The sequence below is a fragment of the Pelodiscus sinensis genome, chromosome 1 (genome assembly GCF_052426305.1).
Source record: "Pelodiscus sinensis isolate ZL-2025 chromosome 1, ASM5242630v1, whole genome shotgun sequence".
Classification (NCBI taxonomy): Eukaryota; Metazoa; Chordata; order Testudines; family Trionychidae; genus Pelodiscus; species Pelodiscus sinensis.
In genome coordinates, this window is record NC_143052.1 from 127,495,927 (window position 1) to 127,523,524 (window position 27,598).

The window sequence follows — 27,598 nt, forward strand, 5'->3', positions numbered from 1 at the left end:
CAAAATGGTGAAATGGTGAGAACTGGCAACATTTGATGCTGTCATGCGAGGGCAGAGCCTAGCAAGGGTGCTGGGCAGAGGTTCCATTTCTGATGCAAAGGAAAAGAGGCCAAACCATGATTCAATTCCCAGTGAAGGGAGGGAGCAAAGGAAGCAGTAGAAGGGATCTCAACCTGATTCAAGCCTAAAGCTCTCACTGCCTGTATTGCTTCTGCCCTTTATGCGTTGGGGCTGGGACAGGATTTGGCAACCCAGATAATGCTGAGGGTAAATGCTGTTATCTACAAAAGGGTCCACAGTGTTCAGGGAGAAGGTAAATGCCACAGAGCTCAGTACCGAGTGACCTATTGGAAGTACCAAGCACTTGACTGACACAATAGGGAGGAGAGTGGAAGAGCATGTCTGATGATAACAAATTGGGAATTAGAGTCTCCTGTGCACAGATGTAAGGATCAAGCAGAAACACCCTCAACACAACTGACATAGAGACTGCATGCAAGCATACATGACTGATTTGAAAGCAGGAGAAAGAGGAGAGACTGGAAAAGCAAAGGCACAAAATCGGGATATTAGCAAAAGAAACAAGAAAGCATCACTATAATATTTATGTGAGAAACAAGAGGCTAACATAGAAAAGGGCAGATCTGGTACTTATCAGGATAGGAGAACAAACAAGCCAAAGGAGGAACCTGAAATGATTCATTATGGAGAGGAAGAGAGTACAGAATAGCCAGATAACCTAAATTTATCCACAGCCACGGAGGCTGGTGAAATTCACACCACTGTGCAATCAGAGTAAGCAGAAGCATCAGAACCTTTGGAGATTAAATTGAGAACTGATGAAAGATAAAGCCTCTGGAAGGAAAGAGAAAAAGCAAAGGATTTTTTGAAGGAGAATAAAAAGAGGAGGATCCCAGGATTAGGCTGTTCTCAGTGATGGCAGATGACAGAACAAGGAGCAATGGTCTCATGTTGCAATGGGGGAGGTCTAGTTTGGATACCAGGAAAACAATTTCCTTAGGAGGGTGATGAAGCACTGGAATGGGGTTACCTAATGAGGTGTTGAAATCTTCATCCCTAGAGCTTTTTAAGTCCTGGCTTGACAGAACCCTGGCTGGGATGATTTAGTTGGGGTTGGTCCTGCTTTGAGCAGGGGGTTGGACTAGATGACCACCTGAGGCAGGTGCAGGCAAAATACGTCCCCCAGGTTGGATCCAGCCCACTACCGTCCGACAGCCCAAAGGGAACCTCAAGACGGCTTCCAGCCTGCCATGCCCCCTCACACCACTCAGTGTTCGGTTGCAGGGGCCATGTGCTCTCTGTGTGCCACCCCATCCCCCAGCACAATCTTGCAGCTCTCAGTGGCCAAAAAGTGACCAATGGGAGCTGCCTGGGCCATCATGAAAGAGTGAGGCTTACCACTTACTTTGAGTGGCCCCCCCCATCACATATTATTGCCCATCCCTGTCCTGAGATCTCTTCCAACCCTAATCTTCTATGAGTCTATGACTTACAGGTGAGTAAATTTAACTGCAATGCCTGGTATATTGTACAAGCAGATAACAGAGAAGCCAAGTAGTGAGCACCTACACAAAAATAAGAAACAGTAAGCAAAGTATATTTCTCAAAGAAAAATCATACCAGTTTACCACAGGAACCAATCCTCCCATTAAAATCAGTATAAAGACCTATTGATTCCAGTCTGAGCTAGAGAGAACTCTTAGGTTTTGTTTGTTTGATGAAATAACAAACTTAATGGATAAAGGAAATGGAGTGGACATAACAGCTATTGATTTCAACAGGTTATTTGATACATTTCCACAAACTATCCTTTGAATGAAACTAGAGAGTTGTGGACTCGATGAGTTGCCGCAGGGTGGGATATAAAAATAAACAACGCATTTAACAAATTGTGTTCATTCAAGAGTCAATGTCAAATTTGAAAGAGGTTCCGATACCAGCCAATGTGCTCAGTAAAAATTCAAATGCACAAATGATACAGATCTAAGAGGAACTGCAGATATTCAAAGGATAGGATCATAATACAGGACAATCATGACACATATGAGACAAAGACCTTTAAATCATTGTTATTATTCAGGAAAGGCATGTAAAGTGTGTCACATAGGAAGAAATCATCGGATGCACAATTGTAAAACATTGAACTAGGCATCTACACCACAGAAAAGGAGCTGCCAGATACAATGGGTGATGAACTGAGTAAGAGTCAACAGTGCGACACATCCATTAAGAGAGGCACATGCCATACTGAGTTGCATTGACAGGAGTATTATATATAAAATAAGCAGGGTAATTATTCCACTCTTCTTAGCACTAGTTATGCCTCAGAGTCCTGATCCCAGTTGAGGGAGGGAGGGAGGGAGGGAGGGAGGGAGGGAGGGAGGGAGGGAAGGAAGGAAGGAAGGAAGGAAGGAAGGAAGGAAGAAAGAAAGAAAGAAAGAAAGAAAGAAAGAAAGAAAGAAAGAAAGAAAGAAAGAAAGAAAGAAAGAAAGAAAAACAAACCCAGATGGATCCAGGAAAAAGATGCCAAAGAGCAGACATTAGAACCATTTACAAGTGAATAAAGGGACATTATGAAGGAGGCTGGCATCAGTTATTCTCATTAGTCATTGAGGAGAAAAGATGTAACTGGGCACGTATTGTAGAATAGAAAATTTTAGTCAAAGATTAGAAACAAAAATTATCCAATGCATACTTTTGAGAATGGAGACAGCTGCCCACAATGGTTATAGTGTGTCTGTCCCTTGAGATATTGATGCGATGCTTTTAGGGTAATGAAATCAGGCCCACCTGTATGAAGGAGAAAGGATGACCTCCCTCCCCCTTTCCCAGTTTCTGTCCATTCCAGGTGAGTTTGTAATCTGATCTGATACTGGGAAGGAGTCAGGTTCTTTCCTTTCCAATGGGGTGTGAAAGTGCAGTGATTGAAGTAGATGGTGTCTCTTTGTTGAATAGCCAGAGTCCAGGCTAGAAGAGGATAGCTGATGGCAGATATAGGCTGTGTGATATCCCAGTTGAATCCCTCCCAGTGAAGAAGCAGCACTGATGCGTGTATTAATCTGGTGACTAGCGCTCCTGGCCAGCGGGGGTGTCAGCACAGTTCCTATGGTTATCAGGGAGAGAGACTAGCACTGGAGCTCATACAATACAGTCTGGTAGCAAAGGCTGGCCTGGCCAGGCCCTGGTGCCTCCGTTGCTTGCAGGGTGTTTCAGCTCAGCCTTTCCTAGAAGTTTGCCTGCTTTGAATGAAAACTCTCAAAATACAGAGACTGCAATGTAGCCACTTCCAGTAAAATCCTTCTAGTCTGCTCTGGGCCAGTGCAGGGCAATGAAATCCAGTTCTCCAGAGGATAGGGGGCCATTGGCCACAGGGCCTTACCCAGGCCTCAAGGGAAGAGAGTTCATTCTTGTCTAGGTAGACCTGCATCCAAAAGGGAAGGAAAACTTTAATCTTCAGAGGCTTTAGAAGAAAGCAGGCAGAACCTCTGGAGACTGCTTGCAGTGACACTTTCTATGTTATCAATCCATGGCAGTGTAAAAAGAAGTCACTAAAAGGGCAAAAGCAGGAACCAGAGAGAACAGGGACAAAGAACAACTATCCACGCAGCACGTGGGGACAAGCAGGAGTGTCCATTGCAAGGAGGAAGAGCTCTCCATACAAGAGGTCAGCTTCTATCAACAACTGTGGAACAGCACCTGGCTCCCCTTTATCTCCTCCATCCCCAGTATCAGCACCAGGACTCAGCAAGATTCAGGTGTGTCAGCCCCAGCTGCAGGTTTCTCTGGTAGGACACAGAGTCTCTTCCCTGTGGACATGGGGAGCCAGCCCATCACTGCCCATGCTCATCAGAGGCATTTAGGAAAGGCAGCTCTTCATTCAGGGCTTTCAGCCGCAGGACTCCTTCCTCCAAGTCGATGCAGCACTAGTGGGTGCAGACGATAGCTGGTTACTCATAGTGCATATCAGAGTCACAAGGCATCAGCAGGGTATATAGACTGTGTGGTGTCTATTACCACAAGAAGCTGGAGCCCATCCAATAATCAGTCCCTCCCCCCCCCAAGCCAGATTTTCGCATGCACCCTTCCATCAGATTCAAAGCATTCATTAAGGAAGCATTCTTCCTTAGGATGCTCTCCACTCTCGGCCTTCTTTTCCTTCCATCCCCCTAACACAACTGGACCTCTTCTTCTGAATAGACCTTCGTTGCTCCTTCCCTCCCCTCACGTCCTCCAGCTCCCCAGCAAGGCCTGCTCAGGTGGCTCTCTCGCACCTTCAGCACAGCCTCCTTATTCACGCATTGCATACTTGGCCCTTGTTAGGGGGATCAAAGACATCCCACCCCCCAACACGTTCCAGGCTGGGTAGATTCCAAATCACCTTCCGCTCTTAGCTCCCTGCCTTCATTCCCTCTGCTTCCCCATTGTGTTTCTCTCTCACCCCTGCATATGGCCCTGGGATACACTGATCCCACACTGCACATCTGGTTCTGTCTCTTCCCCACCTTCCAGATCATGGAGTCAATCAGTCTTCAGCCTGACGCCATCCCTCCCATTGAGTGACAGTGCCCAGCCCCATTGTTTTCCCTTCCCTCATTGCTCCCTACTTCCATCCTCCCCTTTCCCACTCATCTGTCCACGCTCCCATTCCTGCATTTTCCCAGCCCCATCTTCTCACCCCATTCACCTTTTGTCTCTATCCTTGCTGCCTCTTATTTACACATCTACAAGGCCTTCACTGGCTTTCTTAGCACAGTTACAGTTGAGGTTTTCTTTACACTTGCATTCATCCCTCTCCTCCTGTAGTTCTCTCTGTTCCGTCTGCAGGATAGGGGAGTTTCACAGCTGCAAAAAGCATTTCTTCTCCTAGGAAGCATTGTCTGATGTTCTGAGTAATCACAACCGAATCAAGACGGGGCTTTCTCTTCGAGCTGTGCTAGGATCTCAGTCACAGGCTGTGTTTGGGAATGGCAGGCATAGATGCTCTCTGTCCCTACACTGCAGGGAGGCAAAACCTCTAAGAGAGATTTCCCAGCTGAGTCTCCCTCCACTGAACAATTCAAAGTCCATGCACTCCATGCACAGACAGGCCCATCCTCCTGCATGATGGAGACTGGTGGGGATTCTTCAAGGTACATCAAAGATACTGTGAGGATGGGGCTACTTTTGAGAGATGAAATCTCCTCGCCTCGTGTCCCTGAGCAGAGCATTTGCCCCGCTCCCAGGACAGAGACACCAGGACTGGGAGATACTCTGTCTCTCTCCCATGGGTTTGCACAGGGCCCTAGCCACTGCCTTATCCGCTAAGGTTTTTTAATGACTGGAGATCCATAGCAGCGAAGAGCGTGCTGCAACCGGAGATCAAGGAAGCAGGGTGGCTGACATCCTGATAGGTTTGGCCAGCAGCATTGCATGCTTCCTGCAGCCCCAGCTGGGGTCTTGTGGAGACATCACAACTGCTCCATGCATAGATGTGATGAGAGGGAACCCATTCCTTACCTTGAGAGACAGCAGAGTCTGGAGGCCGAAACAGAACTCCAGCATTTCATCCTCTGGGGAACCAGAGAGGAAGTGAGTCAGGCTCAGGCATAAGGGTTTTCTGACTGTTGCTTTTACACAGCACCTGTCTTATGACTGTAGCTGGAACTTGCTAAAAGTTATCAAAATGATGGCACATATGGGGTCAGCATGTGAGGCATAGTAGAGTGTGGCAACCCCTATCTTCCCAGACTCCTGAACTCCAGCCATCCCACAGCTGCAGCCTGCAGGGATTAAGTGCTACTCTGCCTGCCCAGACTCCTATACACAAGCAGCCATCAGAAAGGCTGGAGGAGAAGTCCCACTTTCCCATACTGGAAGGACACAGAACTAGGGATGAGCAGAAGCAAAGAGGGGGAGGGAAAAACAATAAAGTGAGCTGGGGTGCGGAGAGCGATAGAAACCAGAATCGAAGGAGGAAAGGGTGTGGCAGAGGTACAGTAAGGAGGGCTAAAGACAACAGAGGAACATGACAGAAAGGGGGCTGGGAGTTAATAAGTGGGGCGGAGGAGGAGGGGACAAAGGCACTGGGAGAAATCAGTGATGGCTGAGAAGATAAATATGATGGGGGGAAGGGGTGGAAAGAAGAATTCGTTATTGTTGTATGCAGAGATCCACATTCCTGCAAAAAATGCAATCTCCCTGCTACTCCCTCCAATGCCTTCATTCCCATCAGCCCCTCCCAACAAGATTCTGCTTCTAGTTTCCAGACTTTTCTACAATACATTTCTGCGGCAGGGAACACTGACACACATAGCCATCCTTGCAGGAAGGGATCTCTGGGAGGGGGACACAGCAAGAAGTTCTGGAGCCTTTCCCCATCTATTGTCTTTAGTACATGGTACTGTGCCTGGGCCCAGCCCTGTGGGCCATGGGACCTTCCCCCCATCCCTGCTCCTAGAGGAGCGATATAGGTGTGCTCAGCAGGGAAGGAAGAAGCGATCTGGGAAGGGGAAAGGAAGCTCTGTTGTGCTTACCTACAATCAGCGCTGAGCACACTACTGTCTCCTGGCCAAGCTGCACCTCCACACACTCCACCTGGCCAACCACACTTGGGACAGGAAGGAAGAGATCCCCATGGTCAGCATCGGACACTTCCTGCAGCCTGTGGGACACAAGGGATGTTACTGCCTGAAACATGGCATGGAGAGGGGGAAGAACACTGGGAGCTCCAAGTAGTTATGGGCACTTCACTGTCTCCGTGGGACTGGCCTGCTGAAGAGGGGAGCTCACTCATGTAACAGGCATGTCAGAGAGAGACAGATTTTCCAGGGGTAGCCCTGAGGCACTTTGGGGGCAGGTTTCCCTGAGCAGGTGCAAAGAATCATCTGGTCATCTTGGGATATGTAGTTATCTACAGCCAAACTGTTACCCCTCTGCCAATGCTCCTCAATCCTGCCCTGCAGCCATGAGTGCTGACTTCCTCTCTACTGGGGGGCATGCTCAACACCCCTTCCACTACAAGCCCAGCCCACATCTTCCTGGCATCTTCCCTACCCTGAGCACACCCTGTGCCCACTTCTCTCCCTCCCTCCAAGCACCTTCTGCATACTGCAGAACTGGCTGATTGACAGTAGTGCTGGGAAGAGGACCGGGAGAGGAGTTGATCTGGCATTGCTAGTGGCAGCGAGGCACTCGTGGGGAGGGAGTGGAGTCCTGGATTTCCCACACAGCTCTGCCAGTGCCTCTCAGTCCTACCCTGCAGCCCCCTGCTATTCCAGCCCAGGGCTCCCCTCACAACCCTGCCAGTGCCCCTCGGTCCTTTCCTCTGACCCCCTGCATTTCCAGTTTTGGGCTCCCCACATCGTAAGCACCAGGTGTGAATACAGGGGTTCCCTATATGAACTGGAGTTGGGGTATGACCAAAAGTGGTAATTTCAGATTCAGACTGAGCCCAGTTTAAATGCTGTGTTTTCTGTCCCACCTCCGTCTCTTCTGCAAAAAGGCTCTTACCCCAGGCGTTTCAGACAGCTCATGGAGATGAGGTTTTGCTGGCAGCCAGTGTTAACAGAAGCTCTTAATACTTGACCTTGGCACTAGAAGAAATATAAAGGCAGGTTAATTAATATGGACTTAAACTGATCCAACCCCCCTGGAAATAATGTGAAAAATCCCTAAAATCTAGAAACAAAAGATCATCAGAAGGTTTGGGGTTCAGATAGCATCCACAAGTTGGGGGGTGACTGGGATTCCATAGAGGCCCTAGCAAGTTTCTGAGAACCTGACCTCACTAGCATTTTCCTGTCTCTGTCTTATTATGGGAGGCCTGGTAACCTGCCACCTCCTCCTCTTCTGGCATCTTTAGGGAAGGATGATGGGTCTGCTTCCATCTCGCTGTTTCATTCTCCCTTCCTCCTACTGAGTGAGCCCCCAACCACCCATCCGTATAGTTTTGCATTCTCCTGCCACAAACTGTACTCTTGTTTGCTACTCTTGGAGTGGATTCTCCTCCCTCCAGCTCCAGTTTCTGTGAGTACCCAGACAGGCTCAAGGGAAGAGATTGACTGCTCTTCCCTGGAACCACTGCAGCATTCAGGAAATTAGAAGGGGGCAGACTCCTTTCCTGCTTTACTGCCTCTCCCCTCTGCACTCAGCTAGGGTCCAGGGAGCACAAGGAAGCAGTCACCATTTGCCTCCTGCTCGCTTCTCTCACAGCTGTTGGTGGCATTGCTTTCTAAAGCTGAGGCAGAAACAGTCCTCAGTACTTGGGAGAGGATTTATAACCCTAGGCTACCAGGAGCTGTGTGGATTGGCCCTGGAATCAATAGGTAACATGATCAGAGAAAGATGAGACAGAATCACAGAACACAGGAAAGGAGAAAGACATATTAGCTCCATCCAGTCAATCCATCGTGTCCCCTGCCAGTGCAGGACTGTTTCAAGGGCCTATTCTCCAGGGACATGTTCAGGATTCATTTTAAATTATCCAAGTGATGAAATTCTTCCCTTTCCCTTAGGAAGATTCTTCTATTGACCATCACATCTTGCTGTCATGAAAATTTCCCATATATTTTGCCTGAATGTTAATTTTCTTCATTTCACTATGGGTCCATCTACACTACACCCTTAAACTGCAAATTGTGCAGCTTATTTCAAGTCAATTTCAAAATAGCTTATTTTGTAATTTGGCGCGATCTATCCAGCTCCAAATTTCAAACTAAACTGCTATTCTGAAACGTCTCTTAATCCTCGTGGAACAAGGTTTACAGGGACGTCAGAATAGCGAGCCCATTATCTTTCAAAATAACAGGCTTGCTTAAAAGACGCAGAATAATTATTTGGGGATACCAGAAGTATCCCAAAATAGCTCTGCAGTGTAGACATATGCTATGCGAGATAGAGCAGTGAGACAGCTATAGGCAACAGCAATCCCTCCCAGAACTCCCTGGAGGGTGGGGACAGCTCTGTACTACCTCCAATACAGGGTGCTGGATAAACTGCCAGATCTAATCCTAAATACAACACAGGCAGAGCTCTGCTTCTCATTACAATCTGTGCCACGGGAGCATGATGGAAAGAAAAGGGTTAATGAAAGAGAAAGTTCATAATATCCTGATTTCTAAACCAACTCTTTTCACTCTAAACTAATCTTCCCAGAGGGCTAATTCCAATATGAGATTTCATTTTGAAAATAAATGGCTGGTGAGTTGTCAGAGAGAGAGAAAAAAAATAGTGAGGGAAAGATACAAGCATCTAAATAAGGTAATAACAGAAAGAGTCGTCAGAACCTCCAAGACTTGGAGCATTTTTGATGGATTCAGAACTACTGAAACTGGAACAGCTAGACGTCCAGGTACATTTGAAGTAAATCAGTCCAGGGAGTATCACAATTACGAGTGCTTAAATCTGTCACATTCTCCACTAGAATCCCCAGTAACAATAAATAACAAACACTCTGGGCTCGTCTACATTGGCCCCTTTTCCGGAAGGGGCATGTTAATTTTTGAGATCGTAATAGGGAAATCCGCGGGGGATTTAAATATCCCCCGCGGCATTTAAATAAAAATGTCCGCCGTTTTTTTCCGGCTTTTAGAAAAGCCGGAAAAGAGCGTCTACACTGGCCCCGATCCTCCGGAAAAAAAGCCCTTTTCCGGAGGATCTTATTCCTACTTTAAAGTGTAGACGTAGCCACACAGTCCTTACATAGCACTTTCCACCTTCAGAATGATTTATAAACCTTAGCAAATTATTCATGACACTCAGCACTTTGAAAATATTAACTATTCCTCACAAAACCCGGGTGAGGCAGACAAGTGACTGTACCCAGGTCATAGAGGGAGTCAGTGCCAAGAAAGAGCTCATGGATTCCTGAGTCCGAGTATGATGCTTACCGTTTACGCTCCTTGTGCTAAGGAGTCATTTGGCTGCTAATCAGGAAATCACTGGTGTCCTGCAGGGCAATGGGTCAGGAAAGTACAGAATGGACAACATGAAGCTCTAATATCCCAAGCCCAGTAGCAACAGCATGCAAAGAATGTAAAACAAGGCAGAGAAACCAGCTCCAGAAGCTGCCCAAAGCACTGATTCCAGCAACCAGTGCTTCCAGTACATGCTAGCACAGAAGTATCCCTCTCAGCAGCCTTGCAAATGAGCAGCTTTGGCCCCTATCTCATGCTGCAGAGCATCCAGTTCTCTCCTTGTGGTGAATTTCATGCATGAAAGGACTGAGAGACCCAGCCAAGCTGCTGCCTATTCAGTGTATAAACCCACGCATTTATACTCCATTCACTCTCAGCTCTGGCCTCTTTGTGCACAATGAACATGAGTACATGGAACAGGATGTTAGAGCTTTGCGGAATGAAGCGAAAAGCCTTCCTTCGGGCTGACACAGCTACTTTCCTAGAAGCTACTGCTGCCAGTTACCTCATATCAGTCTTCATCATCCCAAACCACTAAGGTTAAGCATCAGAATGAGCTGTAGCTTGTACCTTGTGAGAGGACACCACTTTCCAGTGTTCTCATTCCACTGCCCCCCCGCCTCCTGCCCCCACGCTGCACAGCAGCCTACCGGAAAAATTACTACCCTAAACTCCCGGCAGCTGAAAAGAGAACAACACTGAAATGAGAAGGGCCAACCATCTGTCCCTGCTGTGAATGCTCACAGACTGGGCTGTACTCAAAAAGCCAATTTCTGACCCAAGTGTACCAAATGTCTCTCTTTCTGCCTTCGGAACCCTGAAAAGCTGTCTCAGCCACAGAATGCTCACTGAATGGGGTGTAGGTGAAACACTGACCCCTCCGAGATGGAGGGGGCAGTATGTTAGGGAAGGAAATGGGATAAAGCAGGGCTACTCAACTTTGGAAGCCCCAGGAGCCACAATGATACTCACAGCACATGCCGAGGGCCGCAACTTAAGTGTGGTTGCATATACATGTGAATATATATGCAAATATATGCAAATAGCTTCTTTCACACTGACAGACATGAATACAAAGATTAAGCCTTAAGCCATGATGCCGGAACCAAATGTGGCCAGTGTAAGCCAGTCAGCATCTCAAGGCTAAGCAGCCAGCACTTCCCACAGTGCTCCAGTGCTTCCAACACTTCCACCCTGGGGGCTAGAAACACCAACATTCACTTGTGTCTTTCAGTGCTCACCTCCCCTCCCCCCCAGGAGACGGCTGGCCATTTTGGAGCATGTTCCTAGTGGAGGCCATGTTCAAAGGATCCTACTGATGGGACCATGTGTTGAACCCTGTGTAAACCCAAACCGCACCACGGGCCGTGTGTTGAATAGCGCTGGGATAAAGCATGTGTGCTCTCAAGGGCTGAACCCTGCTTCTTGGCTGGTTAGTAGGGTGCACAGTGTTATCATAAGAACATAAGAACGGCCGTACTGGGTCAGACCAAAGGTCCTTCTAGCCCAGTATCCTGTCTACCGACAGTGGCCAACACCAGGTGCCCCAGAGAGGGTGGACCGAAGACAATGATCAAGCAATTTGTCTCCTGCCATCTCTCTCCAGCCTCTGAAAAACAGAGGCCAAGGACACCATTTTATCCCCTGGCTAATAGCCTTTTATGGACCTAACCTCCATGAAATTATCTAGCTTCTCTTTATGATGTGTCCTGTATACTACAATCGTGGACAATAATGGAAGATTGCAACAGGCTTGTAGCATTTGACTGAAACATTTCATCCCATTAATAGGTGTTAATCCTGCTGGGAAACAGTTAAATGGATTCTGCTGACTAACTGAGGCAGATAGCCCATTGCTCCATCTGGATAAAAGGGAGGTGGGAGTGGCTTTCTAGGAGCAGAGGATCTTAGGGGGTAGGCTGAGCTGAGCTAAACTAAACTATGCTACGATATTCTGAAAGAGGAATCCTAGGAGCAGCCAAGCCATGGAAGGAGGCTTGAGCTGCACTTTATGTAATGTTATGATTAATTGTTTTATTAATAAAATCAACCTCCAGGAAGCTAATATCCATGAAATCAGTGACATTTCCAAGGGCTAGATTGTTTCCTAACTATATCATGAACTCATTATCAGTCAGAGGATCATGTTTACCTTAAAGGAGCGATAACAGGGTTGAAAGGCCAGATGATGCCTGTGAGCAGATCTGGGTTTCAAGCCCTGTTGGAGTCAGAAGACTTGTTCATTGTGTTACTCTTCTTCATAGCCATTCAGAATTACTACCTACCAAACTTTAAATCTGGGGCCATCAGATGCCATTATTATTTATTCAGTGTTTATTAGTCAAATTTCCAGAAAAGAAAGGAGGGGGAAGGACTTTTTTAAGAATCAGTCATTTACCAATAGCCATATTTTTGCAGAAATCACATCAGTTTCAAAGCCAGCTAGCTGCTTCCACGGAGCTCTGTCCTGTGGCTGCAGCACATGCTCAGCATGGAGGAAAAACAGCCTCACACTGTGGGCTCCTTCAGCGTTTGTTTCCAAATGAACAATGCACAAGCCACAGTACAAAAATAACATCTTACTTCTAGTGTGCAGATGTCAGTCACATGACTGACTTTCCAATATGCCTTGCAAAATCTGCAGCTGGCAAACAATGGGATGAAATAAGGGCACTTTGCTCTAGAACTGTATGCAGAACTCGTATAAATCAAGTAAACAGAAGCCACAATGACTCTGCAGCAGAATGTGTTTTGGACATGGAGATCTCTGGAACTAACCAAGGCCCGAAATGCAATTTGACTGTATAGTTGTTCGTGTGAAAATAATGATAGATTGAGGATCCTCACGAACTAATTACCATTGACTATCTGCAGTCAGCTTTATTTCCAAATACTGCAGCCAAGTGACATTATGGGGACACACATGTCACCACCACATAATATTCTGCTTGCTTGCTTGGGTCTAACCTATAAAGAGCAGCTCTTAGCTGAAGAATAAGTTTCACACAGACGGATTCTGGCACAGAGAACAGACTTTTGTGAAGATGTGCTCAGTCTCTTTTAAAAACAATATCACAGCTAGTAATAAGCATTCGTCCCAGACCTAACAGCACTTGCAGCTTTTTGGTGACTCCTACTCAAGCAGTTTCCATGCATGTGTTTTTATCCATGAAGTGAATTAGAAAAGTTTCAGGACCAAAGGAAACTGAGTTCTTAAGGTGGGAACTCAGGTTCAATGAATAATACTTGACTATCACTCAGCAGAACAAAATAAGCCTGACTATAACAGTCGTCAATGTTTCAGAGTAATTCTTGTGAAGTGGTTACAAATTCTCTCGGAAATCCTGACTGCCTGTCACTGGATGGGCTGGCCCTTAGAGGGCTCAGACTCATTAGAACTTATCACCTGCCTCTCCAGGTGTTGGGCTTTAAGGCAGACACAAGGCAGAAAGATACCAGCCAAGAAGAAGTGCCCATGTCCAGGGGATAGGGTTTTCAAAAAAGCACTGTGGAACTGAACAAGTGGTTGAAGAAACTGTGGAGTAAGGACAGACTCAGTATATACCAAAGCACTGTTTGAACTTTGGTGCTGTTTTAATAATCCAGATTGCAAGAAAGGGTGTTATTTAACTTGCATCAGAGTGAAACGAGGTTTACAGGATCGGTTGGCAAAGGCTTCCCCAGCCGACAGATCCGCGTCTAGACTGCCGCGCTGTGCCGGATCAGCTGATTGTTGGCACAGCACGGCGGCCATATTTATTTTAATGAAGCGGGGATTATTTAAATCCCTGCTTATTTGCCTATGCCAGGTAAACTAGTTTACACAGCTCCATCAACGGAGCCATGTAGTCTAGATATACCAAAAAATGTCATTCTCCATTTATGGAAATACAAAGACCCTATCATGTTAAAATAATCAAACCCCTTTATTCTCCGAATTGGTTTGAGCAAGCCCTTTGGCTACTTTGATATACTCCAGCAGCTCAAGCCATGACTTCACACCAGTGCAAGTCGCAGTATGTCCTTTTGCTGTTATGTCAGATGTATAAGCTACTCCAGTGGCTAAAACCCAATGTAGACAAAGCTGAGTAACTTCAACAGTAATAGCCTGGAAACAAAACAGATTAATAAGTAATTGTGTGAGTCTGAGATACATGGGCCTAAACTTTCCAAAAGAGTGTGAGTGTCCCCTTGTGCGTACATTTGTATGCAACTGTGGCACCTATGTGTTCTAACTGGAAGTGCAAAGACATGCACATTTTACTGGAAGTCTAATCTTTGAATATAAGGATACTAATGGATTTAAAACTAGCCACTGAAATTGAAATATAGTTTTAAAGGAGATTTTTAGTCACCTAAAATTAACCAAAAATGGATCTATACCTTTGGCAATGGTGGTTCGACACACGTGGGATTTGGATTTACTTCAGAGATTGCAAGAGGATACTAGGAGGTGTCAGGCTAGTTTTCTTGTACATGGAACAACTTAAGAAAAAAGGCACTACAGAAGTTAAAGTAAGACTACCTCACTGGGGCTCAGTGGAGCTACTTAATGTTTGTGGATTCAACCGAACAAAGAAATCTTCTGAATCCTTACTAATTGACCACATACATTAGTGAAAATATAGCAGTAGGTGAGCCCACAGCTCTGTGGGAGAAATAAATTGTATTCAGATTCATGCACGGAACAAGAGAGGGACATATGTAGCTGTTCTGAAGAAAGAAAGAAAGAAAGAAAGAAAGAAAGAAAGAAAGAAAGAAAGATCTTGTATAGTCCACTTGACTGCGTCTGATCCAGTCTGTCAATGAGACAGACTGATAGACATAGAAAATGGAATGAGGAATTGCAGAACAGGAGAGAGAACAGAAAAGTAGCAGTTCCTCTGCTTGGGTCATTTGAAATAAGACTGGACAAAAGCACTAGCACAGCCTGTAGCTAACACTCTGGCATTGGCTCCCCAGGAGTGAAACAGATGGGACTCTGGTTATTTTCTATCACTAAATACATAAAGCAGCTCTGTATAAATGCCAGGGTTCTTACCTTGCAGTGTATGAGCAGGGACACAATCTCTTTTCGTCTGTCATTCTGTTTCTTTTCTGCCCCGTTATCCTTGTCCTTCACCAGTGGGGATTGAACCCATGTGGTATACTCCCTGCTCTCACCCCGCAGCTTGTTCAGATTCCCCTCCAAGAGGCGCCGTTGTACCACACTGTGTGGCTGCTGTCTCCACCACAAAAAAAGAACATTGTCAGCAAGGTATTGGACCATGATCCAGAAAATTACTTCTACCACCAGCAGCTGTATGGGCCTAGGAAAGCAGTCTGCAAAAGCTCTTTAGGCCTGGATGAGCAACTTACTCTCAGAGGCCACACATGGCATGAGTGTCTTAAGGGTCCTTCTTAGGGGCGCCATTTCAGATTTTGAAGGGAGGTGACCGACCTGTCTATGCCGTGATGGAGGAAGAGTGAGAACATGGGAGGATAGACTGAGGACAGAGGCTTCAGCATTGTTACTCAGCATGCTCAGCACAAGCCAAGCACCAAATGAGGGGGAAACCAACCCCATCTCCCCTTCATCCCCCCTCCCATCCCACATCCTCTTTATACAAGGGCTACTATGGCATTGGAAAACTCTACTTTTTTTGGTGGACAGCTTAGCAGTTAGCTGACAGGAGCACTGTATCTAATTCCTACATAAAAGAAAGACAATTAAATAAATATTAGACCCACTCAGCTCTAACACTAACTTATTCTGACATCTTGTGGCAAGTCACTTCAGAGACACCAATGACTCTTAACATTTTAATGTATATTCTTACTTTGTTATTAATTCTGTGGAGGGAGAGAGACTCAGTCAGGACTCCTGGGCTCTATCTAAGCTCTGATAGAGGAGTGGGGCCTAGTGGGTTACATCAGGGGACAGATACATTTCAGCTCTATGTAAGAACATCAGAATGGCCATACTCGGTCAGATCAAAGGTCCTTGTAGTCCAGTATTCTGTTTTCCAACAGTGACCAATGCCAGGGGCTTCAAAAGGAATAAACAGAAGAAGCAATCATCATGATCCATCCCCTGTCACCTATTTTGTTTGTTTTAAATTTGCTGCCTTTAAATTTAATTGGGTTAGCTTCTTGTGTTATCTTAGTGATGAAATGAATAACATTTCCTTATTCTATTTTTCTATACCATTCAGGATTTTCTAGACCTCTAACATATCCCCCCACCTGTTAGCCATTTCTTTTCCAAGCTGAAAAGTCCCAGTCTTGTTAATCTCTCCTCATATGGAAGCTGTTCCTTACCCCAATCATTTCTAGTGCCCTTTCTGCACCTTTTCCAAATTCAAAATACCTTTTTTTAGACGGGGTGACCAGATCTGCATGCAGTATTCAAGATGTGGGCATACAATGACTTTATATAGAGGCAGTGTGGTATTTTGTCTTATTATCTATTCCTTTCCCAATTATTTCCAATATTTTTTTAGCTTTTTAGTTTTTAGACTGCCACTGAATATTGAATAGATGTTTTCAGAGAATTATCCACAAGGATTCCAAGATCTCTTTCTTGAGTGGTAACAACTATTTTCAACCACATCATTTTTTGTATCTATAGTTAGGATTATATTTTTCCATGTGCATTGCTTTGCATTTATCAGCACTGAATTCCATCTGCCCATGTGTTGCCCAACCACCCTGTTTTGTGAGATCCCTTTGTAACTTTATGCAGTCAGCTTTGAATTAGTCCCCATTCACCCCTTTTTTCAAGAACATTTAAAAGTTTAGCAGCAGTACAGAGCCCAGCAGCACAACACTCATTCCTATTCTTTTTTTCCCTATCTTTTAAGTGGAGTACGTGGCAATGTTTTCATGATGATCTAACAGTCCTTCAATTACTTGAATGATCAGTCTTTTGTTATTCTTAATCACCTGCCTCCCTCTTTTTATAACAAACTGTCCTAAAGGCAAAGCTGCAAGCAGCTCAAACTGTGTTGCATTTAAGAACTGCCTCTAAAGTTAGGGCATGGGCTTGCAGCAGACCTCATGTATGAAATCCAGCGGTTCAAACTTTTAGCCCCCCATAAATGGTACCCTTACTGTAATGGCCAGCTGCTTCCACCTGCCCCTGAAATATCCAGCTCTCTTATGGTAGGAGTTTGGGCTTGGTAGCTTTTTTACCACAATGTAGTGTGAATTTCTGAGAGAAAGAAGGCCTACCAAGTCCTTCTCCCTACGGCTACATCTAGACTGCAAGCCTCTTTCGAAAGAGGCTTTTTCGAAAGATACTTTCAAAAAAGCTTCTTTCGAAAAAGAGCATCTACACTGCAATCTCTTCTTTCAAAAAAGTGAGCCACTTTTTCTAAAGAGAGCACCCAGGCAGTCTGGATGCTCTCTTTCGAAAAAGCCCTGTTTGCATTCAAGAACGCCTTTTTTCGAAAGAGCACTTTTGAAAAAAAGGCATTCTTCCTCGTGAAATGGGGAATACTGCCGTTGAAAGAAAAGCCACGTTCTTTCGATTTAATTTTGAAAGAACGCGGCTGTAGTCTAGACGCAGGTGAAGTTTTTTTGAAAAAAGGCTACTTTTTTACACAGCCCACAAGTACAAGATACACTGTAATATCCTTACAGAGAACATATCCCTGCATCTCAATAGTTGTCAATTTGATCTTAACCATAAGGCTATATAAGCTTAGATTAAACCTCAAATGGAGCCCACTGTAGCTCTGATTTATCAGCTTCCCAAATGATTAGAGCAGGAGACCTGTTTTCTATTCTCAGCTCTGCTAATAGTGCAATGAATGTTGTGGGATAAGACATTCAACCTTGCTGATCCTCAATTTACCTACCCATAAAATGTGAAGGGTAATAGCTTTGTAAAGTGCTTTGGGATGAAAGACACCATCTAAGTTCAAAGAAATAATTACACCCTTTTACCTACCCACCCTCTATTCCCTGCATCCCAGTCTACACATTAAAAGGGAGGACTGCTATGTCATTTTATTCTCTAAGTACTCCAAGCTCAGTATAATGAGGCTTTAGAGTCAAACTATAACCCAGTGCCAATCAGGCTGCCAGCTAAGATTGGGGCCATGGGAGAAGGACAGGGGCTCCATATTCCCATCCTCTCTTCTCCTTGTACTCTCACAGTCTGTCATCCAGACTGTCTCACAGTCTGTCATCCTGCATTACTGAGGAGAAATAGGAATGAAGAGAAGACAGGGCAAGAAATGCAGCATGAGGGAGAAGATAAACTGGTAAGCTGGGAGGTGTGGTGTCGGGAGAAAAATGGTCCTTCATGGGAAGCTTCCTGACTCTGGGATGGTTGGACAGAGCTCCTTGTGGAATCCAGCAATGCTGCTCCTTAGCCAGTAGAGGCTGAACCTAATTCAGTGAACCTTCCCTATTTCTCCTTGCACCTCTGGAACTCAGTCCCACCTTGGTGGGGTCCCGGAATCCCAAGGGTGGGGATGGCAACACCAGGGCTGCTGACAGACTTGCCGGGATCCCAGAAGCTGCTGGGCCTTCCCCAGCCAGCCCTTCAGTGCTGTCCAGCCTGTGCTGCTCAGAATTCTGGTGATGAGTTAAAGGGCCTGAGGCTCTGGCTGTTGCCATGGTAGTGGTGGCTGGGAGCCAGGGGGCTCTTTTAAATCACCAGGCCCCAGGTCCTTCCTATTGGCAGCCGTGAGCAGCACTGCCCCGCTTAAGGAACACACCTGAACTGAGGATTGATTGCTAGATCATACACAACAATTACATATGGCTGATTCTCACAATTTTATCACTTGTCTTGTTTTCCGCCGAGTCATGTGATCACTGGAGACTCTCAGCTTTCTTTTCTCTGTTTTAAAATCTGTTTCTAGCCCTCATGTTTGCAGAGATAAGCTGAAAAATATGATGTATCTGCACCCTAAGGGCTCAGAAACCAGAAGGCAAAGATAAACAGCCCAACCTTTATATTTTAAAAACATATCAGGATTTTTAAGCCAGTCTTGATATTTAAGTGGGATCAGTAATACTGAAATATACGTAACCGTGTGAGTTTTGGGTCAGACCAATAGCCCATCCTGTCCTCCCAATAGTAGGTGGTGCCATATGCTTTGCATATAGACACAAGAATAGGGCAGTTATTGAGGAATTCATCCCCTGTTATCTAGCTCCAGCTTCTGGCAGCCAGAGGTTTTGGGGCACTCAAAGCATGGGGTTGCTTCCCTGGCCATCCTGGCTAATAGCCATTAGTGGACCTGTCCTGCGTGAACTTACCTCGTTCTTTTTATGAATCTAGTTATACTTTTGGCCTTCATGACAATCCTTGGCAATGAGTTCCACAGGTTGACAATGCATTGTGTGAAGAAATATATCCTTTTGTTTGTTTTAACCTGCTGCTTATTTATTTCATTGGGTGACCCCTGGTTTATATGTTATGTGAAGGGGTAAATAGCTTTGGGATGAGTCTTTGCATAGGTTGGGGTGGGCAATAATTTTTACTGGGGGGCCACTCCAAGCTTTTGGCAAGTGGTCAAGGACCACACTTTTCTATGGAGGGAGTATGGGGTCTGGAATGGAGATTGGGTGCAGAAGGGAGCTCAGGGTAGAGTATTGGGGGTGCAGAGGAGCATGTGGGGTCTGATCCAGGAGAGAGTGAGAAAGGAGGTCAGGAACAAGACAGAGAGAGGGATGTGGCTAAGAAATGACTGAATGGTGATTCTGGCCTACAGCTGGAATGCATAGAATGCTGAATTGTCTCTCATGGCCCTACCATGAGTAAGGCAATGTGACCAGGTGACTAGACCACCAGATTGAGAACCCAGGTCTCCTGATTCCATTCCCAGCTTGGCCACTGGCCGGCTGTGTGCCCTCAGGCAAGTGACTTCATTTTATAGATGGAGACACTGAGGCACAAAGATGTGGAGTTAATGATATTGACCTTCTTTGTAAAGTGATTTGGGATGAAAAACACTATATAAGAGTTAGGTATTATATTATTGTCGCTCTGCAACAATTATCATGATTAATTCCCTGTATGTGGTTCCACAACCACCTAAGGAATTCACACTGGGTGATAATATGCAGCCAAAAAGACATCTTGCCACAGACACATGAAGGGAAAATCATGGGAGACAGGAGAGATTCCAGAAGACTGGAAAAGGGCAAATATAGTGCCCATCTATAAAAAGGGAAATAAGAACAACCCAGGAAACTACAGACCAGTTAGTTTAACTTCTGTGCCAGGGAAGATAATAGAGCAAGTAATTAAGGAGATCATCTATAAACACTTGGAAAGTGGCAAGATGATAGGGAACAGCCAGCATGGATTTGTAAAGAACAAATAATGTCAAACCAATCTGGTAGCTTTCTTTAATAGGATAACAAGTCTAGTGGATAAGGGAGAAGCGGTGGATGTGGTATACCTAGACTTTAGTAAGGCTTTTGATAGGTCTCGCATGTTATTCTTATCAATAAACTAGGTAAATACAATTTAGATGGGGCTACTATAAGGTGGGTGCATAACTGGCTGGATAACTGTACTCAGAGAGTAGTTATTAATGGTTCACAATCCTGCTGGAAAGGCATAACAAGTGGGGTTCTTCAGGGATCTGTTTTGGGACTGGCTCTGTTCAATATCTTCATCAACTATTTAGATATTGGTATAGAAAGTAGGCTTATTAAGTTTGCAGATGATACCAAGCTGGGAGGGGTTGCGACTAATCTGGAGGATAGGGTCATAATTCAAAATGACCTGGACAAATTGGAGAAATGGTCTGAGATAAATAGGATGAAGTTTAATAAAGACAAATGCAAAGTGCTCCACTTAGGAAGGAACAATCAGTTTCACACATACAGAATGGGAAGCGACAGTCTGGGAAGGAGTACGGCAGAAAGGGATCTAGGGGTTATAGTGGACCACAAGTTAAATATGAGTCAGCAGTGTGATGCTGTTGCAAAGAAAGCAAACATGATTCTAGGATGTATTAACAGGTGTGTTGTGAGCAAGACACGAGAAGTCATTCTTCCGCTCTACTCTGTGCTGGTTAGGCCTCAATTGGAGTATTGTGTCCAGTTCTGGGCACCGCATTTCAAGAAAGATGTGGAGCAACGAGAATGATTAAAGGTCTAGAGAACATGACGTATGAGGGAAGACTGAAGGAATTGGGTTTGTTTAGTTTAGAAAAGAGAAGATTGAGGGGGGACATGATAGCAGTTTTCAGATATCTAAAAGGGTGTCATAAGGAGGAGGGAGAAAACTTGTTCATCTTGGCCTCTGAGGATAGAACAAGAAGTAATGGGCTTAAACTGCAGCAAGGGAGGTTTAGGTTGGGAGGCTTAGCAAGGGAGGAAAAAGTTCCTAACTGTCAGGGTGGTCAAACACTGGAATAAATTGCCCAGGGAGGTTGTGGACTCCCCATCTCTGGAGATATTTAAGAGTAGGCTAGATAAATGTCTATCAGGGATGGTCTAGACAGTATTTGGTCCTGCCATGAGGGCAGGAGACTGGACTCGATGACCTCTCGAGGTCCCTTCCAGTCCTAGTATTCTATGATTCTGTGAAGTACCTGGTGCTGCTGTATGTTTCTCATTATTCCTGGAGATCTAAGGCCTCCTTTTCCTCTCACCCCAGTACAAATCAAGAGTGTCTTTACTGAAGTTAGTGCAGTCACACCACTGTAAAACCAAAGTGAGTGGAGAATTGGGCCCTAACAGTATTCCCTCTAATTTTTCCATTCACGTGCAGAATAAATTTTGTTATGTGCACCAAGGCATGTGCAGATGTGAATCACTAGTAGAAACACAGCTCGGAGGCATATGAATCTCATCTGCGTGGCCACCCAAGCACTCAGCTTACAGGGAACACTGGGCCAGTACAGGAAGAGAGCAACAAATATTTTCACATAAACAGAGTGAGTTCTTCTTGGAAGTTATTGGGAGGCTGGAGTTACAGTGTTTGTTGTTCAAATATTCATACAAGCACTGTTTGTGAGAATGTTCAGGAATCCTAAAAGTTTTGTGATTTTAACACAAATCTCATAAATTCATATCTGAAAGTTAGCCATAATTTACTTGCTATTCCCCTGTTTAAAAAATTTCAGTCAGCTAATGGTGTATTAGATACGTTAACATGTGACTTAAGTGACCAGTCAGGGCCAGTTCATGAGCAATTGGCAAGCAATAAAGAAGGCCTACACAGCAGAATACAGACTCCATCTGCCTCTTATGGATGGTGCAGGGGAAGGTGTGTAACACGTTTTCCTGTAGTTTCTACATCTGCTGACCTGGTAAGAAGCTGCCTTGAGTGGTCCAAGAGTGAACTGTCCCTCCCCCTTCTCAGCACTGGGAAGTTGTAGAGATACAGGGACTATAAGGGAAAGTGGGGAGGGTAGTTGAAGCAAAATGCAGGACAATGTAGCACTTTAAAGACTAACAAGATGGTTTATTAGATGATGAGCTTTCGTGGGCCAGACCCACTTCCTCAGATCAAATAGTGGAAGAAAGTAGTCACAACCATATATACCAAAGGATACAATTAAAAAAATGAACAAATATGAAAAGGACAAATCACATTGCAGAACAGAAGGGGGATGCGGGGGGGTGGGAAGGGGGAGAAAGGAAGGTAAGTGTCTGTGAATTGCTGATATTAAAGGTAGGGAGAGTGGGATGTTTGTGAGTTAATGGTATTACAGGTGATAATTGGGGAAACTGTCTTGGTAATGGGTGAGAAAGTTCAAAGTCTTGTTAAGTCCTTGTTGGCAAGTGTCGAATTTTAACATAAATGACAGTTCAGAGGATTCCCTTTCAAGTGCAGATGTAAAAGGTAGGTAAAAGGTAGGATGGGGAGGGTAGGTGATAACTAGATACTGCTCCCTGAGCTTAGGTTGTTAGGTGATCTCTTGAATCACATAGTGAGTCAGTGCTGATATATGTACCTGGCCCAATGAGGTGAGAATGACAGCTAGTGCAACCCCATGCAGTGTCTTTGGGGATCACGGCATGAAACATATGAATATTTTCTGAATGATTGTGCCCTGCAGCATGGAAAGGAGTTGCCACAGCTCCTTTAGGAACTAAAACAAGTAGAAAAAACTTAAAAAACAACAAATAGTCTCATAGCACCTTAAAGACTAACAAAACATGTAGATGGTATCATGAGCTTTCATGGGCACAACCCACTTCTTCAGATGACCAGCTGAAGTCCTGTTACAGACTAACTCGGCTACCCCTCTGAAGCTTTAAAACCAGTAGGGTGGGCTGATTACCTAAGGGAATAGTAAATGGCACCACACTAGGGAGCCAGATAGGGAGGTCAGCATATACTGGTTTAAAGTGGGTTTTCTAGAGGCTCAGGCAAAGAAAGGGTGCCATACTTTAACTAACACAGTCCCTTTGTTTTGCGTCAGTAAATGGACAGGACCCTTTGTCCAAAGGAGGGCCCTAGCACTTGAGGAGGGTTTGGAAAGGGTGTTGGGTCCCATAAGGAAGAGGGTGATTCCTGGTATGTTTGTTAATAATCACATAGGAACTTTTTGGTTTTACGTTTTTTCTGTGATGCTTTTGTCCTTAAAATGTAGTCAGCTGAGAGAGAGCTGGATGGTATTTTGTAGTGGCTGGCATTGTACTGTTCATAACTCTCAGGCAAATAGCTCAGCACAGGGGTTGGCTTACAGGCAAACCAGTTTACTGGGGGTATCACAGGAAAGGCAGGGAATTATGCAGCCTTACCACACCCCGCCAGAAGGAAGTAGGACAATGGTTCCTGTCAGAGAAGGGATGGCTGGAGGCCAGAGACCTGGCTGGGCACCATGGAGCGGATACAGGTGCATGTAGAGATATAATTCTGTAAGATTGAGATTTGGAGACACTCCCACATAAGGGGCTGTGTTGTCTGGGGATTAGGAGATGTGCAGCTGGTGAGGGAGAGGCTGGGAACCCTGCACAGATATTGCAGCAGTTTCCCAAAGACACTCCCATTTGTTTTATTAAAATTTTATTCCTTTCTCATTCACTGACTTGTTGTTTAATGAACCCCCAAGATCGTTACAGTGTAGTTCTCTGAAACAGAGAGATCTCTAGGTTTCAAGAAGAGTCAGTGATGGTCCCTCTAGCCTGCTTCCCCAGTGGGCTGGAGCTGCCAGGAGATCCTCCTGCAGTGGAGATAGTTGACATAGTGCCCTGTATTTCCTGGGCCTAGGAGTTGCCCACCTCAGCAGCAATCAGATCACCTCAGAGCCAGTGATTTCTTTGGGTCAGGTCACTGACTACAGGCAACTCAACCAACTTTTTGCAGGAGCCCTCATCAGTTTGGTAAAACAACCTGGAGCCTGCAGGGGAAAGGAGCAGGAAACAAAGCCAGACTGGGAAACAGGATTTCAGCTCAGATCCTGGATCAACATAGTGTGTTACACTATGAAGTAGCGGAGAAAACTCATGGTGACCAATGGGAGGGGCAGAGATGTACTTAATTGATTAATCCCAGGAGAAACCATTCCCTGTGCTTATTATACATCCTTAGGGAAAATCCTGCCTGGTCTCTCCAGCTTCTCCTCAGAGTGCAGGGGCAGAGTCCCTCGCCCCCTGCTCTTGCCCCACACCCACGCCCTAAGGAAATGTGTCAAAGCAAATCCAGAATTGGGAAACTGCACAGAAAAGTAAAACGTTTCAACAGAAGACTCCAAAGTTTCAGGGACTGGTGGGTGTGTTTACTGCGGAATACAAGAGGGACTGTTTCCACATTATATCATGTGACTCAATGTATGGATTCACATCAGCCCAACGTGTAAACACATGTGAAACATTCACAGAATCCCTATGCAAGTTACACAAACTGTGTGGGCTTGGAGCTGAGAGCTAGGGGGAATCCCCTGCCATCTACTTCCTCCAGGCTGTGAAGGGGACTAGACCTAATGAAGATGGATAGGGAGAAAGATGCAGGAAGGGAGGGATAGCTCCTTTTTCTTCTCCTACCCTAGCCCTATAATGACTCTGGTGAGCTATTTGTTGTACCTGGACCTATGATTCCCCCCCCCCCCCCCCCGGCTAGTATCTCTAGATTCCCTGGTATCTCTAGGAGGAGAGGAGTGGAATATCCAGTTCCAAACTGGGTCCCGTTTGACTCACCAGATCCTTGGAGGTGCCCAGCCTCTTTAAGCCATCCAGGGGCAGCAGATCAGCAGAATCCTTGTGCACGAACTGGGTGGCCTGTTTCAGGTGCCTCTTCTGTTGCAGGATGGCTTTATCCTGCAGCTCCACATCTCCCTGTTTTCTCTCCGGATCTTGAGTGTCTTCACTCTGCTTTTCCTCCCCATCTCCTAGCCCCACTTCCTGGACATAGGTCTCCCTTGTGCTCATGGCGAAGAGTCCAGCTAGGTAGGTCTTTTTTGGGATGGCAGAGTGCTCTCTAGGCTCCCTCTCTGTGTTTGTCTGCTCTCCTGTGACTCACTCAGGATCTCTGCTCTCCCTTTCCCCTTTATCTATCTCATCTGTAGCTGCCCCATCACTGTGGTATCTAGATGCCCTTCTCTCTTTCTGGCTTCCTCCTGCGCTCCGCTCTTTTCCTCCCTCCCTTCTCCTGCCCTGACTGCAGCTCTGCCTCCTCCAGCCGGTGGGTCCCTGCTGTAGCAGAAAAAGCCCCACGTCAGAAACCAATTTCCATAAATTGCAGCAGAGACGGTAAGATGCTTCAGCTGGAAAAATCCAGCAGCAGAAGGATGGCCCTGCTGCTGGGGGTTGGACTCACCTTCCTCCTGCTTTGTCTGTATGGGTGCACACACATACTGTCCTGTTCCCCACTGATACGCCAGAGAGACTGTAAATCTTTCTGTGGCAGGCTGTGCTGTTCAGAGTCTCTGCCGGGGTTTTTGACGCATCTCAGTAAGTCTATTAATACTGGAGAGAACATACTTTGCTCTAGGAGATGATGTAAAGGGAAAAGCTTTAGCCTCCAGGGTTCTGTCAGGCATGCCCAATCTCTCTTATTTGAACAGAGAGTCATATATTTGGGATGGTTTTTAAAGCCAACGTGGAGGATTTTACTGTGTGTTTCCAGTGAGACACAGAAGGCCTGCTTTTTTGCTCACACCAGCACAACTGCATTGGGCCTGACTCTGATCTCACGGGAGTAACTCACTGAAGCCAGTGCCTTGTGTGAGTGTAAAATCAGAGTGAGATCAGCAGCAGGCTCACTCAAGTCAATGCAGCTACTCCTGATTTACACCTTCGAGATTTGAATCTTTCTGTTTTGACTCTCACCTGCTGAAATAGGTGCAGTTTGAGAGCCGTGCTTCAGTCCCTGATGTAGGGGCAGGGACAGACAGCAGGTTTTACCCTCCACCCCTTTTTGTGTCTTTCCATCTCTGCTTTGAATTGTCAGCTGAAGTTTGGTCTGTTTTGGTCCCCCTGTAAGCCAGTGTAATGCTTTGAGAGTCACAGAGTGCATGATTCCGATTTCACATGCACAAGAGCAAATCAGGAATGTCTTCCCCGAAATCAGCAGCATTACATTAGTGTCACACGATGTGAATGAGAGTAGAATTGGGCTCTAGGCATTTAATTCTATAAGATCAAATCCTGAAGTCCTTATTCAGGCAAGCTACCATTGATCGCATTGAATGGCTCTTCATTTTTGTAGATGTTCCTACCCAAATCCAAGGAGGCATTGAATTGCAAGGAGCACTTCAAATATCTGGGTGGCATGACTACAAGGGATGCTAAACATCACTCAGATCTGAAATAGCATTGGACTCATGACTGCTACTCTTGTGACATGCAGCCACGTTTGGAGAAGCAGAGTTATTACCATGAAGTGTAAAAGGAAATTGCTGCTGTTTCTTGTCTTCAGCCTCTTGCTATGTGAGTGCAAGGCATGTGAATGCTTGGGAAGCCAAACATTATGAGCTTTAGGGGGTAGCAGAGTTAGGCTGTGTCTAGACTGCACCCCTTTTGCGGAAAAGGGATGCAGATTAGACACAGCACAATTGCAAATGAAGCGGGGATTTAAATCTCCCCCGCTTCATTTGCATAAACATGGCTGCCACTTTTTTCTGGCTCGGGGCTTTGCCGGCAAAAAGCGCCAGTCTAGACGGGGATCTTTCAGAAAATAAAGCCTTTTCCGAAAGATCCCTTATTCCTGATTTTAAGAGTCTGTAAGAACTCTGAGGTGGCTTTTCAAAGGACTAGTGCCAGGGGATGGGGGTGCCCATGGCTAGTGTGATTCAAGAGTAGGGCTTCCTGGATGGAATGCTTCCTGATGCACCTTTTAAGGCTATGGGAAGACTGTGAAATATGGAGGAAGATTGCTGGGTGGTATATTTACTGTTATTTGTGATCTGACTTTAATTCATAATAGCTGCAAGTAGACTCTGGGCTAACATTGGAGGTATGAATGTTCCCAGGGAAGCCACATCCCACACTGTTATTCCCTTGCTCATGGGTTGTTACAGTTATTAGGTTAATTGCACTTATCCTGGTCTCTCCAAGTGCTCCTCCATTCAGCTCTCGGGCCTCAGGCTATCATCGCTCCCTGGATAGAATCACACAGTTCTCCTGTTCTTAGACTGGGCTTTGAGTTGCAAGCTGATTGGCTCATCAGGCCTGACTTACGCTCAGACCCTGCAGTTCTGCTCACTCTGCAAAGAACGACAGTGGTACCGAGTGGCTAGGCAGCCATTTGGGAGCAAAGTAGTATTAATTAGAGCAACAGC

General features: G+C 45.6%; 1 protein-coding gene across 2 annotated transcripts; it reads right to left on the reverse strand.

Moving 5' to 3' along the window:
• Positions 1 to 3,814: 3,814 nt before the first annotated feature.
• NRIP2 (nuclear receptor interacting protein 2) lies at positions 3,815 to 25,361 on the reverse strand. 2 transcript variants are annotated; one of them, XM_006123018.5, is made up of 6 exons: positions 25,017 to 25,361; positions 14,956 to 15,135; positions 7,510 to 7,592; positions 6,534 to 6,661; positions 5,518 to 5,570; positions 3,815 to 3,944 (listed from the first exon to the last, which is right to left on the reverse strand). In XM_006123018.5, the coding sequence occupies exons 1-6, from the start codon at positions 25,245 to 25,247 to the stop codon at positions 3,852 to 3,854; spliced, it is 768 nt and encodes a 255-aa protein (XP_006123080.2). In that variant the 5' UTR covers positions 25,248 to 25,361; the 3' UTR covers positions 3,815 to 3,851. The 2 variants fall into 2 exon arrangements, with proteins under 2 accessions (XP_006123080.2, XP_089626692.1); XM_089770566.1 differs by lacking the exon at positions 3,815 to 3,944 and having other exon boundaries at positions 5,380 to 5,570.
• Between the last annotated feature and the right edge of the window lie 2,237 nt (positions 25,362 to 27,598).